The following is a 15,693-nucleotide window of genomic DNA, read 5'->3' as shown; positions in this document are numbered from 1 at the left end:
CCTCTGGGGTCAGTGCGTTGTTATCTGAAGTCTGACTCGACAGCAAAATATGTGTGAAACCATCTTCTTTCCGGACTACAATGTCCCTGAACCGGCAGTTACTTTCATTCTGACGTACGCTGTATCTTAGTCTCTTATCGAAGACATAATCTTTCTCCCCATCTAGTTTCCTTTTCACAGTGCTGTGTAGATTCAAGCTTCCATTGGCCAGAGAAGAACCTTTCAGATGGAAAGAATCAAAGCGTAATTATGTCTATACCTTCACAGAAATGGAGGGATACTTGCTATTAGCTTAAACGCAGCTCGGTATTTACAATAGCCTCTACGTGACAAATCCGATAAATCAAAAATATGCCTGGCTAGTCAAATGTGGCCTTAAGCCATTCTTATTATTCTGTATTCCAACATGCAGTACTTTCTGTTCTCTGATCAGACAACCTCTAGATCTGAGAATTACATAGCATGTAGGACTGGTACTTTTAATGGGATTGAGTTCTGTTTTGAAAACGAAAGCAATTGTATCATAGTCTTTCATATTAATTTGGTGTGATCCTTGAATTCATAGGAAAATTCTAATTCAGCTTTGGAAGAACTTGACAAGACAAGTTTAGTCCAGATCCCATCTTTCAAAGTTACCTTGTCTTCCTTTTACGGTGACCAAAAAGTCAATATCAGTTTCAAATGACAATCTGAAGAGACACTTGTTGCACATCCCTATGTGACAGTAAGTTAAGGGGGGTCTTACTAAGCTGACACAACCGGCGTTCTCTTCCGCGTATCCTTGTGGTTGGCAACAGAAGTAGCAGTTAGCCATCCTCTTTGCTCTCATCCCAAGCTTCTGCTCGTTACATTTTACAGTAACAATAATTACTGACTTTTGACTAACAGACATGATATTAATATTGGACTTCGTACATAGGAACTATTAATGCTGATGACATTTTGGAGGGTATCCAGCAGTAGGGAAAAAAGGGAACTATCACAAGAAAGATAAAATTCCTCCTTACAAACAAATGAGAGTAATAGTACGTCAATTTTAAAAGACAGTTTATTCTAACTTCCGCTGTGTATGAACTGTAAACTATCACTTTGCTGATGTTTACAGTTCCTCTGTAATAGGCAATATATTATGATCGGTAACAATGCTGAGCTGCAATGTTGAAAATACCTACAAGTTTTTTATGCAATACTCCTTTTCTAATTACAGGTGTTTCACACTATTGCCAGTAAAAGTAAAGCAGAGACAGGTTGTTGAGGAACACAGATTAAAGTCACTCTGTTCATTGAAATAGTTTCCAAATCTGTTTTTTGTTTAAATATACATGAGCCCACAATACGCTATATTTAAGAAAGGCCAAGAAAGCGCTGAATGAAAACACTTCTGTTTGTTCCGTTCTTTACTCCTGCCAAACCTGACCTGTTCCAGCTTCTGGTATCAAACGGCCAGGAATTTTTAAAGGGCAAATGACATGAATATTAGAACATAGATTTAAATTTTGTAGTTTAAATGACCACTATCCAATTAAAAATACTCTGTTGGAACAGAATTGAATGGTGAATTCATAACAGATCACTCTCAAAACCAAAGTCACCCTCATTTCGGATTAGCTACGTTTCAACTTGACGTTTATGTAGGTAACTGAACTTTTTGAGACCTCCCAGTTGGCAGTGGCCTGTGGAATTCTTCACACTGTGTGAAATGCCTGTATATACATTGCAGTTACATTATGGGATGCTAAAAATCTATAGAGTGCGAAATAGTATTTAACTGGTGCATCATTTGGCCTCACCATGTAATGTGTGCCTGTGTGTACATAAATATCTACACACAGAAATGTACATTTGTTAAAAAGTCTGCTGTTTCAGTCAATCATAAAACTCTTTTTCATCGTTAAATTAAGAGATAGCATCTGAAGCGTTGCCTATAGTACACTGAATAGGGGATTCAACTGGTGCAATGCAAACATGGACAAATTACATTAGATCATCAATTTGAATAAAAAAGCATTTGAAGCCAGTGGAATTTGAAATTTGTTTTCTTGATAAGAATTATCTACAAGTGTAGAAATCACCATGTGCTTGCATTTTAAAAATTATGAATAATTTCTTCTGGCATGTTTCTTCTTTTTCATAAGGCTTTGCTACTGTATATATTTTGACATGTATTCTTACAAACAAAAATCAACTTGTGAAATTACTAATAGAAAACTAATAGCATTAGAAATAATATACTGAAAGAAATTAATTATTTGACTTAGGCAGAGTTTTAAATATTCCATTTTTATCTATTCAATCCTTACTGTGTTGGCTTGACCCAGCAATAAACTACTAAGATGTGAAGAGTTAAATCTCCCAAAAAAGTGTACAGAACTTATAAAATCAGAGGCACAAATGACCATTGAATGGAAGATGTGTCAGACCGACAGTACTGATTAGTTACCTAGTGTTGAAGATTATGCCACATCTGTTTTAAATACAGCTAGTAAGAGAATGGTAGAAGATTAACTCACACAGATAATCCATCTCAACAAAAAGCCTCATAGTAGTAATTTTATTTAAATTTTTTGTTGTATTCTTCGAGTCATGTATTCAGTTTGTAAATTAAATAAACAATGTAAGAAACTATAGATCTTATAAAAATATTTTAACTGTCTGCATGCCAGCTGACAGAAATTTAACCAGAGGAAAGGAAGATCTAAATTAAATAGGAGAAAAACATAAATGGAAAAGTGTAATTACCAAGAATGGATGATTAACAGAATAACATATAGTGAGTGACTTGTTGTTTCAGTGTATACTGTGCATCCCTGTAATCTTGCTTAATCCGATAAACTGGAGAAAACGATCAGCAAAACTCGAAAGACAACACTCGAGTGAAACCAGGCCAATTTAGCATGTCTATTGCCTGGATGTGATGGAGCTATGGAAGGTTTGCTCTGGAGCCACTAACACATCCAGATTGTCTCCTCATGAGGGTTAATAGTTAGCACTTGCTTAACGCACACAATGGTAACACTGCCTTAATATGTCACGATGAAAGATGGCTGTGAAACAAATTAAGGAAGTCGCAAATTAACTAAGGAAGCTTTAGGTAACTCTAAATGTGGTTCACTGGTTAGTAGTGAGTATTTGATGCTCAGTCTAAGTGCAAAAAGAAAACAGAACAGGAGAAAACACTCCTTCCTTTAGTGGGAGTTTAATCTAATTATTACCTTGTTTTCCATCAGCAGTAGAATTTGTGGAATACCTAAAACCACACTGATGTTTAGAAGAAGTTTCAATATTTTTAAGGGAATTTCAGATACTCCCAGACCCTTGGTGTATCTAGCAATCCTTCTCCAAGAATGGCAGTAAAGGATGCTATTTAAGGAGAAAACGCAAGCTTGGCCACTTTCTGCAGTCCTTTCCACTAGTGTCATCCCCAAGCGTTGTACAGCACTATGAGAGGATTCATCCTTCCTGTTTCCTTCAGTATTTGCTCATGGACCTTTTCATGGATTTCTCTAATCCCCTTTTGAGCCTGTTGATGCTGTTTGTCTCCACAGCCTCCTGTGGTATGAGTTTGAGAAGTTGTGTAGCCACTACACAGAGAAAAAATTTCTTTCATCTGTGCTTTTATCTGATCTACCAGTTTCGGTGAGGGGTCCCTAGTTCTGCTAGTGAGGGATTTAGTGAACAACAGTTCTGCGTTTACTTTATCTGAGGCCTTGATGATTTTGTAAACTTTGATCATACTCATCCTTCCCCTCCCCCTCTCCTAACTGAAGCCTCTTTTATTCTTGTAATCTCTTCATCATTTTAGTTGCCTGTCCCTGTATCTTCTCTAATACTCCACTACTGTCAAAGGGAACAACGTGTAACGACGTTAGTGCTGCTGCTGTTGGTACTAGAAGGTGCCTAAAGACTACAGATTGAGTCTGAGACGGGGGCTCCATTATACCAGGCATGGCAGAAAACACATTAGAAATTTATAGTCTAAAAAGCTGAGGCAGACAAAGAGTAGGAGAGGAAAGAGAAAAGATCGCAATGAGCCTCAGATCACTCAGCGCTTTAGAGGATTCGGATCTCCCATCTCCTTCCACTGCTTCTATCCGCTACAGGAGGACACCTCAAGCTACTGTTATTTTCAGATACATCTATTTTTAGCGTTTCATCACAGTCAGTTTAATGGAGCAGTCTCTGTGCTCCCACCCTACGCAGTGATCCTTGTGCTGGTACCAGTGTGCAGGTAGGTAGCCATACTGTGAACTGACCTGATGAACTGTTGTGGATGGAAACTCACCCTGCAAAACCGTGGTTAATTTTCAAACAGATGAGGTTCACCCTGTAGCCTCAAAAGTACTAAAACTGTTGCAGGGGAAGGGATGGGAATAATGATCAGGATATTGTGGGAAGGAGGGCTGGACTGTTCCTTTTGTTAGCAGCATGCATTTATGCTGAATGAAAAGGATCATGGAGCTAGGGCTTTGATTTTTCTAGGTGAAATAAACCATGCTGCCTTACTCTCCCTGGTAAAACAGCTTGGCATTCCTCAGTCTTCCCCATGGCCTTTCTCTGTCTCCCTTCTGTCTTTCTTGTGGGTAACGGTTAATACTGTACATACTTAAAAGCAGTGTTCTGTTGATAATTTACTAATAATTTCAGACTTCTCCAGTTAAGAGAGCATCTGTAAGATATCTAAAAGTAATGAGGTTTTATCCAAACTGAGAAAGCAAGCATATTTGGTTGTCTTTTACTGCCAGTATTGCTCCAGAATAAATAAAACAGACCAAGCTAAAAAAACAAGAGGAAGCAGTGACTAAGTTCATAGAGAGTATTTAAATTAAGGGCACCATGAGACTACAAAGATTTTCGTAATGGAGAAAAACAGTGGTTAGTGATACATGACAAGCAAAAATTCTTCAGCAGATGGTACAGAAATAGAGCAACGTAGAAAAAGGAAAGAGAAAATTAAAAGGGGATGTTTTTTGATGCTGTCAAGAAACTTGACAAAACAATCACTCTCAAATACAATATCTGGAGAGAAACAGAAATGTGATAACAGAAGACAACAAATATCATCAGAAAGAACGGTATTGTTAGCTCTTGGGAGCATCAGTGGATGTTCTCACGCAGAGTTTTCCAACATTTTTCAATTTGCAGACCCTTAAGTAACTGTCAATAAAGATGACTCTACTCTCCTTATGACAGGATGTGTAAAAGGTAGACGAGAGGTTTTGGTAAGAAAGGTCTGTGTCAACGTCAACAAGGTTCCAGACCTCCACTGGGGTGCACGTGTGATTTTGTGCACACATCTGCAGATACACAATCACCTTTTTGGGGTAAATAGCTTACTGGTGGGAGTTTTATCTATAGGTTGAGCAGGAAACGCTTGTACCCAAGTACGCAAACTTGTAGACAAAACCACGCACAGACTGGTGTAAGTCCATTCGAGGAGTCATCAAAAACTAGTTTTCTAATACCTATTATTTCTTTGAACAGAACTGGCATACCAGAGACAAACACAATAGATATTTTTTTCCTAGTTATAGTTTATAAATTACTAATTATATTGCTTGGTTCAATACACCGGTAGTTAAACATTATCATAATATGAAAGAATACTAGTTCAAGTTGATGGGTTTTGGAGGCCTTCAACCATAGGCCGACACTAGTAGCAGAGCTGGGCCTACAGCTGGGTTTTCAAATTGTGGGGAATTTTTGAGTTTTCCAAATCTAGGCTTCATCTCAAGAGGAACTTCAAATTTCTATATACATTTTCTGCGCACTCTTACACTTAGCTGTGAATTGAGTCTGACATTCGTCTGGGCTCCATATAGGCAATCTTAAAGCTGACACAAATGTCTGCTTCATCGGATTCTGCCCGGGGCTGCCCGGGAGCCACAGCTGCTGGGAGCCAAACCCAGGTCCTCCAGGCTCCCTCTTTGTTCTCCATATAGTGCCTGGGAGCCCTGCGAGCGTTGATGGGGCATGCCGGGCTTTCGACTTCCAGACTCTGTGGCAGACTGCCTGAAACCTCTGGCATAGCTGGCTGCCTCAGAACTAAACGTGGGAGTCCTGCCAGACAGACTGCCACATTGCTCCCGATCTCAGGGGACACAGCCTTGGGACCTTGGCTCAGATTTGGAGAAAGTTTTGAAACCCAAGATGTTTGGAACAAAACTTCTGTTATTCAACAAATTGGCATTTTTCTCTGAAACTTTCTTCATTTGTAATTTGTAAAATTTCAGACCAGTTTTAGTGTGACATCTATCCTGATTAGAATGAGTTTGTGATACTAACAGGGCACACGGCAAAATCACTCCGGCATCTTCTGTGCTACTTCCCTGTGAGTGTGAATACCGAGGGAGTTCAGTAAATTGTTGGCCTTGTTGAAGAGCAGTGCAAGTTTCTTCAATTTGACATTTCAAATGATGCAACATCCTGTATCAGGAAATGTGACTTCTCTCAAGCTTGTAGGGCAGTATTAGAAAAAAAGCTAGTATTTTTATTTTGACCCTTCTTCAACAGTTTCTGTCAGCTCTTACTTTGGTAGTCTCATCTCTCCTCTTTGTAGTTTTCTCCACTCTGCGTGTGCTGGTATCACACAGCAAGACTGGGGGGATTTCTGACCTTGGGAGTGCTGCCGAGTATGGGTTGTTCAGACGAGAACCAGGTAGAGATTTAAAGATCTCTTGCTTTTGCCTACAGGGAGGTCAGAATGCAAAGGAGAGAGGAGAGCAAAATGCAGAACAGAAGTGATGGATTTGGAGAATGCAAAAACCATCACGAAGAAATGTTTTAAAGGAGCTGCAGGAGCCCGTGGCAGAACACCTGGCGCTTAGGCAAAGCAGCTTTATACTGCAATAGAGCTCTCTTACAGGGATTATTCAAACAGGGGCTGGTGGATGCCATTCATTAGCTCTTGGGGGGACAAATGAAAGGCTCATTTGACCTTACAAATCTTTGTGGCCCCTTAGTTCTTCGTTTAAAAAAAAAAAACCAACAAATTAAAATTCTAAAATATAGGAATTAATGCATTTTAAAGATGCATTTTGTATCAGAACTTCCACAGTGAATAACATGAAACAAATTATTAATAAAACTTCATTAGAAACAGTAAGAAAGCAAAGAAAAATAACATTACACACATCTGTAATTAGATATGCAAGTCTTTTTAAAGAAGCAAGTAACTTTTTAAGCAGTCTTATCTGAGCTCAAACTCATCAAAATACAAAAGGCTGTACTCTCAGTTTTAAGTGTCATTGGCATCATCTGGGCTATTATGCATTTAAAACCAACCACACGTTTTGCTGGTTTGGGAGTCTTTAACAAGATGTTTAATGCCTGGATTGAAAGATTCCAGTAGTTATAGGATGTAACCAGTAAGACTAGGCAAGGTCAGTCCTACTTCCCAAATCAAATCACATTTCCCAGGTTGCCAGTAAGGTGGAAAATGGAAAGCGGGGTGATACAATCTATGTTGACTTTTGAAAAGTTTCTGGCAGGGCAATTCACAAGAAGCTGTTAAGGAAATGAGTGCTATCATGGGCTATAGAAAGTGGCTAATAAAAATAAATAATTGGAACAAATGGTTACTTTTCATCATGTCAAATGATTAGTAGTTGGCTGCCCCAAGGACCTGCAGAAGGATTAGTTTATTTAATGTATGTATTAATGAACTGGGAAGAGAAGTGTGAGAGGAAAATTTGAAGGGAATACAAAATAAGTAGAGTAAAAACTAGGAAAGATTTTGAAGAGCTTCACTGAGTCATAAGAAAAAGGTGAATTGGCAGCAGTAAAGCAGATTAAATGCATAATGAAAAGAATCATACATATAGCTGTGTTCTAAATCAACTGTAACCAACAAGGAAAAAAAAACCTAAGCACAACTGTGTATCACTCAATGAAAACCTTTATGCAGTGTGTAACAGCAGAAAAAATAATTCTCAAAAGGTTGTATCGCCACTGTATCAGTAAGCAGTAGGAAATCATTTGGAACAGCTCCTGCTGTTTTTAAAAGGTATTAAAAAAAAAAAAAACCCACACACCAAAGGCACAAGAGGATACCGAAAACTACCAGGAATCTGGAAAGACTTCCATGTGGTAGGAAGGCTACACAGGCTGGACTACTGATTGCCAGGCTGTCTTCTACTTTATCACTTCATATAAGGACAAGAGCTTGTTCAATGAAAGTAAAGGTCAGAAAAAGCCAAACAAAACCCCAAACCCAAAAACCCGGTCAAATAAAATGTGCATCTCATCATTGTTAACTCCTGGAAATTGCTGCGACAAAGCACCATCGTGGCTTTAAATTTGGTAGGATTAAAACAAACAAAAAAAAGACTGGACATGTATGGATAATGAGAAGCTACTTAGTTGCATTAAGCTGAATAGTATTTATAGAGAACATAAACCTTTATTCTTTGAGAACTAAGCCAGTCAGTAACTATGAGGATTAGAAAGAAGTTTCTCTTATTTTTTTCTCATTCACTTCAAGGCTGTTTGTACCTTCCCGTAAAGTCTTGTGACTTCTGATGTATCCAGCCACTGTCAGAGACAAGGACCTGGCAGTTCTGAGTCCTCCTGGGTATGACGAGCATTCATACTGAGGAATTTGAATGTTAATTCAGCCATACTTACCGGGATACCTTAGCAAGAGTGGTGTTAATTCTGTTTCTAAAATAATCATGAATCTTTCTAGACCATTAGGTCTGAGCACACATAACTGAGAAATGATCAGTTACCTGGTGATACACCAAAGCTGCAGTATTATACATACCTCTGCTGCCTTGTCATCATTTCCCCACCCGGACTTTACACTGCAAAAGCAAGTAGCAAAGCCCACACTGCTTCACGTCGCTCCGTGAGAAGCAGAAGGAGAGAAGCCAACTGATAAAAAAAATGGTACAATGTATGGGGAAGGAGCGTGAAACTTGTTTATGTGCTTCTCACCATATCACTTGGGTAGCATGACAATGATTTTTCCATGAGTGGACTCTCTGTTTGCAGCTGCTGCAATTAACCCCCCCCCTCCCACAAAGACTGTAGTTTAAATGACATACCAATTCCATTCACAACAGGTGAATCATTACTAACTTCCAACACGCTGGGCAAATTTTGTTCTCCTTCATGATCATTTAAATCCATGTTTTGCTGTTGTGAGCCATTCCCAAAATGTCTAGAATCTTTTTCGTGACTGCCATCTCCATTCTGCAGACCATTATGTGGCTTTTTCAGTGGCATGATCTGTAAACCGCTGGGAGTAGTTCGGTAAGTCACAGTTTTAGCAGCCCTGTCATTAGCAGCTGCTGGCTTTGCTGCGTATCCTCTTTTCTGTTTTTGAAGAGATGGATTAATTCTCTTCCTTTTGTGTGTTGTCCCTTTAGACTTCCCAGTTTCAGAAGGTCTATGTGATATTTTCTCAATAGATGACCCTCGGCTTTCCCGTAAAAATTTTGGAGCGCCGGCCTGTTTCCCATGTCTTGATCGCTTTTCTCTAGTAACATGTAGTCCGTTGAACTCATCAATAAATTCCTCACAATGTAGTAAATGATGTTCAGGTTCCCAGGTGTCTTCGTTGCTTCCGTAGCCTTTCCACCTTATGAGATATTCCCATTTGCCCTTCTTGTTCTTCCTTTTGTCTACAATCCTCTCCACCTAAACGAAAAAAACAAATGTATCATACTAGAAAGAAAAATAGTTTGGTCATGAAAACTGCATGTTCTTCACTTACAGCTAGGCACTGTAAAAGGCACCTTAGTATTCATGAGATTCTCCTAAAATATAGTGCCTAAACCATGAAATGACTCTGACGTGGAAAGCTGACCCAGGCTAGCCAAAATGCAGCACCCTGGTTTACAGGTTAAAACTTACCGTAATTTCATAGGATGCATTCCAACCCTATATTCCCATTGGATCCCATATAGACCATGCTGACTGCTGATGAGAACCTATTTGGTGTGTGTATGAACCACTCGACATAACATTTAGGAATCAGTGTTACATGTTCCTGTTTGAGAAAGAATTGCCCTGAGCAGAGCTGGCAGGGGAGGAGAGGAATGCAGTAGCCCCAGAGGTACTTTGACAGCAAGGCCATTTACCCGGCCGAAAATTTTAACAAGAGACGTAAACACCTGATCAAATCTGACCTGGGAACCTGCAACAGCCACAATGCGAAGAAACAAGAGGGAGCATGAAGATCATCACTGAAAGCACGATTGCTTTAAAAATCTGGTTGTAAAATGAGACTATTACTGTTGCATTCCTTAGCTACCTCCGATTTGAAAGAGCTAAATAAAGCATCTTTTGCTTTATTGTCAGTTACTGATCATTCCCCTGAATCCACACATGCATTACGTGCCTGTAAACATCCCCATACTTCTTCACGTCTTGACCAATGGAGAACTGCTTAACAAATTACAATATTTTACACCAAAGATCTTATTTGCAGTAGAGTACATCCACTTTGCTACTTCCAACTTATAAAAATTTGTAATTTTTATGAATGTAATATTTGAGTAAATACACAATATCTGTGAGCGCGCCAATTTAAAAAAAAAAGGCAAATAAAAGGCATAAAGGCAGGATTCTTACGTAGAAGTAACGAATTTTGTGAAACTATGCTAGGGAATGTCAGTTTAAGGAACATTTCTGCACCAAGGGATATTTGGACTGCAAGCTGAGTGTGCATTAACAGCATCATGCTGCTGTGGAAAAGGGACCGTACAACTGAAGACATCTTTGTGCTATCTCAGCACTGGCAAGATCTCAACTAGAGGGAGGGTGCCTCTGAAAACCCGAGCACAGTCAGTGGGCAGCAAGTCATAGGCTTAAATTGCATCAAGTGAAATTTAGATCAAGTCATTAGGAAAAATGTTGTAACGGCAGGAAGAATTAAGCATTAGAAGAGGTAACGTGGGGAAGGTATGGAGGGTTTTTAGAACAAACAGTTTTTGTTAGACAGACACCTGCCCATGAAAAGTCCTTGCTGGAAAATAAAGTTATGATGAGAAAACCTTTTGAAGTCTCTCACAAGTTTTATTTTCAGATTCTTTATTTTTTTTTAAATGTGTCTTATTGAGGGATTAAGGTGCCACTAATGAAAAAAATAATAATCATTATCATTAACCAAAAGCACTATTGTTAATTTAGCAAAATAAATAAGCAGATAGCTAATGTAATAGCTTTCATTGCTCTTCAAAGAAAAATCATCTCATGTGAGGAACAACAGTGGAATCTGTATGGAGAATTTAACCTTGAAGAAGGGCAATCACAGCAGTGTAAGTAATTGTTCTTTTTAGGTCCCCTGTTAGAGCAAACCAATGGATTAATTCTGTCTGTTCACTAGCTGGAACTGTACATTCATAGAAATCTTGGTGGGCTCCCCAAAGGAGTCTAAATGTAATTAGCAGCTAAACATTATACCTCTATCTCAATTCATTTACATGGGAACTGTGCTAAGATATCTGTGTCTGAGTCATAGTGGACAGCTTTCCTCCAACTCCAGGGCACTCAGCTGCAGCATCCCAAACAGCTCGTTCCTGTGCTCTCTCTTATCAAATATCTGCACAGAACCACCGCAGAAGCAGCCTCTTTACTCTGAATTTCGCACAGTTCCCTTCAGGATTGCTCCGTGTGGCAGGGCAATTAACTGAAGCTCAGTCTAGGCAAGTTTGAGATCATTTGTCTGAAAAAAGGAAAAGCCCTCACCAAAAAAAAAATGAACTGGCTTTTTTTTTGGTCCTCATTTGGGATGTGTGGCTTTCAATTGTCAAACTAATAGACTTATTATGATCTTGTTGACTTTATAGAGAGCAGCTGTCCAAATTATCCCTGGCTTTTAAATAGTTCTCATCCTCCTGTCTGGGACTAGCCAGAAAGACTGTACATTGAAGCGTGGGATGCTGTTGTGGCCCGTGGTTGTCTGTGGATTTGTTACTTTAATTACTGCATCTCACTATACCAAGGAGCAAAACATATAGATAGATAGATAGATAGATAGATAGATAGATAGATAGATAGATAGATAGATAGATAGATGTCCTAGGGAAAAAAATTAAATTGCTGCTAAACTCAGTAGACCACAGCTATGGTTACTGTAGAGAATCTGGATGAGTGCTATTCTGTCTGTACCTGCTAAACAATACATGCATTCCCCTCCCTTTTTAATTCAGGAGTTTGGACTTGGAACAGAAACTCTGTGTCAGGTTGATGCTACCTCGGAGTAACTTCTTTCTTCCGAGGGATTACACCATTCCATCCCCCTGCTTGCTCCCTGAAGGAAGAACCTCAGAAAGGATGGACAAATACCTTGACGTTTTCAGAATTGCATACAAAAAGCACCTCTTCAACCTAATCTTTTTTCACTCATGCACGTATCTTTAAGCTTAACTTTACTGATTTCTCATTTCCACCCTGTTGCTCTACTACAAGGAGGAAAAATGAAGGGAAGAGGTTTCTTGGAGAGCATTTTTAAATATGGAAAACACTCAAGTATTTTGGTGAGGAGGCATTATGCATTTCAATTAAGAGGATAAAAGGAGAAAACATGAGTGTTCTTTGTTCCTGGGAAACAAAATACTGGCAATGGAGAATGTGATTAACCAGTTCAACACATCATGAAGGGAGAATAAAAGTATTTATGAAATTGGGTCAAATTTAATAAATGGTTTCAGAAGAAATATTCAGAAATCAAACATATTTGGGAAAGCCTAAGTATTTCATTACAGCATTTTCAATGTTTCACTTCAAATTTAACTAACAAAACTAAAATAAAGAGGGACTAAATAAACTGAAGGCAAAATGTTCTGTTTCTGGTCAACCCCCTTTTCGGTTTATTGTTTTGCTGGGGAGAAAATGAAAAAAATGTGGGTTGATCCAAAATTAGTTGTTTTCCTTGAGTTTTCTGGTTCAGCCATCATACCCACTGGCTTGACTAATGATGCATGAAAAGTCTGGGTAGATATTTGCCTCGTCCGCGGTACTGCCTCACTGCTCAGCACTGAATGCATTTGAGGGTGGCCTCAAACACACCTGACCTCTCAACACGGTCCCTTTTCTTTCTTGGGGCTTTAAGTTCTTCAATGATATTTGGCCCCTTCGGAGTGTCACTGTGTTCCTTCACTGCATACAGTGGAGTGCTTCAGTGTAGGCATAAATATCAGGTTTTTACCCCCACCTGGTACTCTCTGTCCCATTTTCCTTCTATTCACAGTCCACGGTAATAACAAACATCACTATTTTGGTTTCTTCAATGACGTATGTTTGTTTTAACAGGTTGTATATAAAGTAATAATCTTTCTGCATTTACTTAAGGTTTCACAGAATCTTATGAGTTTTCTTAATGAGAAATAATTCTGTGACAGCTAGTGATTAATAGAAATAATACTTTCATTCCTTCCCTGGAACAAGCAATACACATATTGAGAATATGCAGAAAATACCTATGGCTTCAGTGTTTGATTTTCCATTTCCTCCCTCAGTTCTGTCTTTAATGAGACTTGAATAACATCTTCCCAAAAGTGGCTTTGGTAGTTACAGTTTGCCAAATCCTTGAATTCACTATATTTGGGTTGGAAAACAAAGTAGTTAAATTTAATAAAAGTGAAATGACTGCAAACAAAATTTGCAGGGGTATCCCAGTTAAGAGAGTGCTAGAACTGACATATACCATTCCTTGCCTGGACCCTCTCTCCCTGCCCCTCCTGGCTGATTCTGGATGAATTGAGGTGCTGATGTGTTACCACACAAATATGTTTAAAGAGAACAAACAGAATGAGACCATGGCATCTGTGCAAATGCTTTTGCAAAACACTTTTAAGCTTCCAACTAGCCTTAAACCTAGCTCTATACACAGCTGTGCAAACTAGGATCAAAGTCATAAATGAAAGCCTTTAAAAAACAGTTTGTATTTTAAACTTTATGTGAAATAAAAAAAATACTAATCAATTATAGTACAAATATGTAGAGCTTCATAAACTTAGTGTTGTGATTTGGCAATCAAGTGCTTATATATTCAGAGCACCAGACACACACATCTTCCTTCATGGAAGATTCAGGGTCGAAATCACTCGTTTAACAGAGCGGTGTTATTGTCCACATATTAAAAAAAACCAAACTAGGCTAAGTAAAAAAAAGGTCATTTGTATTGAATTATTTCTACAGATACAGCTGTAAAGTTGGAGCAAAATATACTCATCTCACAGTTCACAGGAGCTCTCAAAGCATAAATAAAAATCCTTATGCTCCCAGAAAACACCTGCCAGGAGATCAGTAAACTTCCAGAAAGGTTTGGAATATCACGTATCTGCTTAGCGATTTCCAAAATTAAGTACATGTCATCTCCACTTCTTTGAACATGCATATCTACATAAAGAATTTCAACTGTAAACTGTGATGCTCAGATGGTCTCTGTTAGCGTACTGTACAGAGCAGCAGACCGACTTCATGACATACACAAGATTACTATAAATTACAAGACTTGTACTGTTTGATGTTTTTTTTTCATTGGAGGTCTTTGTCCCATGTTGTGCCTCAGGGTGTCGGAAGGGTATTTGAAGAAAGTGCCAAGGAAAGAAAGGCAGTAAGATTTCTGAGAGAGATAAAGGCCATCTGATTCAACATGTTTGTCTTTTAAAAATTCATTTTTGCCCTAACTTCCTCCTTTTTGTTACCTTCGCTTTAAGAAATAACGTATTTCGTTAGTGGTAAATCTCTTGCTTGCTTGCTCGCATTTGTAACTTATTTATGTTTCTCTTGTATTTGTACTTAATTTCCCAAAAGCTGGTAATTGCAGCATTTGTTCCAGATGTACGAAAAATACGGCACCATATCTTCTGAAGCGGTCAGTATTTGTGTTAGAAAAATAATCGTGGAATGGATGCTGGGTCTCTCTTCAGAATCTGACCCACGGTTTAAAAACACAGTAGACCCGGTCAATGTCCCAGCTATGAAACCCCCCCCGTAGAAAATTTGTGTTTAAATTTGTGTTGTTACCTGCAAGGTCAAAATGAAAGTGAAAGGGCTAGATAGTCATAAAAATGAAAGGGAAGACATCCCTCACCTGAATTATTCACAGGCAAAACATCAAATGACATATTCCCAGGAAGTTCAGTGAACACCCTCTTAATGTCAAGAAGACGCTGCTTTTTATTCAGTTCATTTTTTCGCTTTTTAAGCATATAGATTTTTCATTTCTGACAATCTACTTAGAATCAGAAAAGGTATTAAACTTGTAAGGGAAATCCTGAAAGTTCTGCATTTTCACTGGAAAAAGTCTATCAGCCTCATATTAAACATGGTTGCAAACCACTGCGTTAGGTCTATGTGTCCTCCAACACGTACATATGAAGACTTTTGACAGAACAAATAAATGCTGTACAAACTCCTGCTGCTCCCTGTATCTTTATCTTCCTCTCCCCATAGACAGTAACACCACCGCAGAGGCTTCCTGCTACGCGATTCGATGGTCTGGGTTTGTATAGAAAACCAGAAGCGCACTGCAACTTAGTTGTATTTTACAGTAGTGATGCAGCAGTTATTAGAAATTACTGCTAAAAGTAGTGTTTTCACATTCCTAAAACTTTTCTGGACCCAGCATTTTGCCTGCATAAGTGCACCGATAGCTACCTTCCCTGGCATCCGGGTATTTTAAGGAAACTGAAACATAAGCCTGGCTCCATGCTTATGCAAGCAACATGATTTCCTCTTTTG

General features: G+C 38.7%; 1 protein-coding gene across 1 annotated transcript in view; it reads right to left on the bottom strand.

Annotated features, from left to right (window-relative positions):
• Positions 1–15,693, bottom strand: part of CDYL2 (chromodomain Y like 2) — a 62,585-nt gene that overhangs the window by 19,750 nt on the left and 27,142 nt on the right. Inside the window, exons 2-3 of the mRNA XM_063334668.1 lie at positions 9,045–9,639; positions 2–219 (exon numbers count right to left, since the gene is read on the bottom strand). Of these exons, the coding sequence (XP_063190738.1) occupies positions 2–219; positions 9,045–9,639 (813 nt within the window). The remainder of the gene's footprint in view (position 1; positions 220–9,044; positions 9,640–15,693) is intronic.

Source organism: Chroicocephalus ridibundus, chromosome 4 (genome assembly GCF_963924245.1).
Source record: "Chroicocephalus ridibundus chromosome 4, bChrRid1.1, whole genome shotgun sequence".
NCBI lineage: Eukaryota > Metazoa > Chordata > Aves > Charadriiformes > Laridae > Chroicocephalus > Chroicocephalus ridibundus.
Note: the sequence above shows the minus strand (reverse complement) of the source record. Positions and strands in the feature narration are given on the sequence as shown.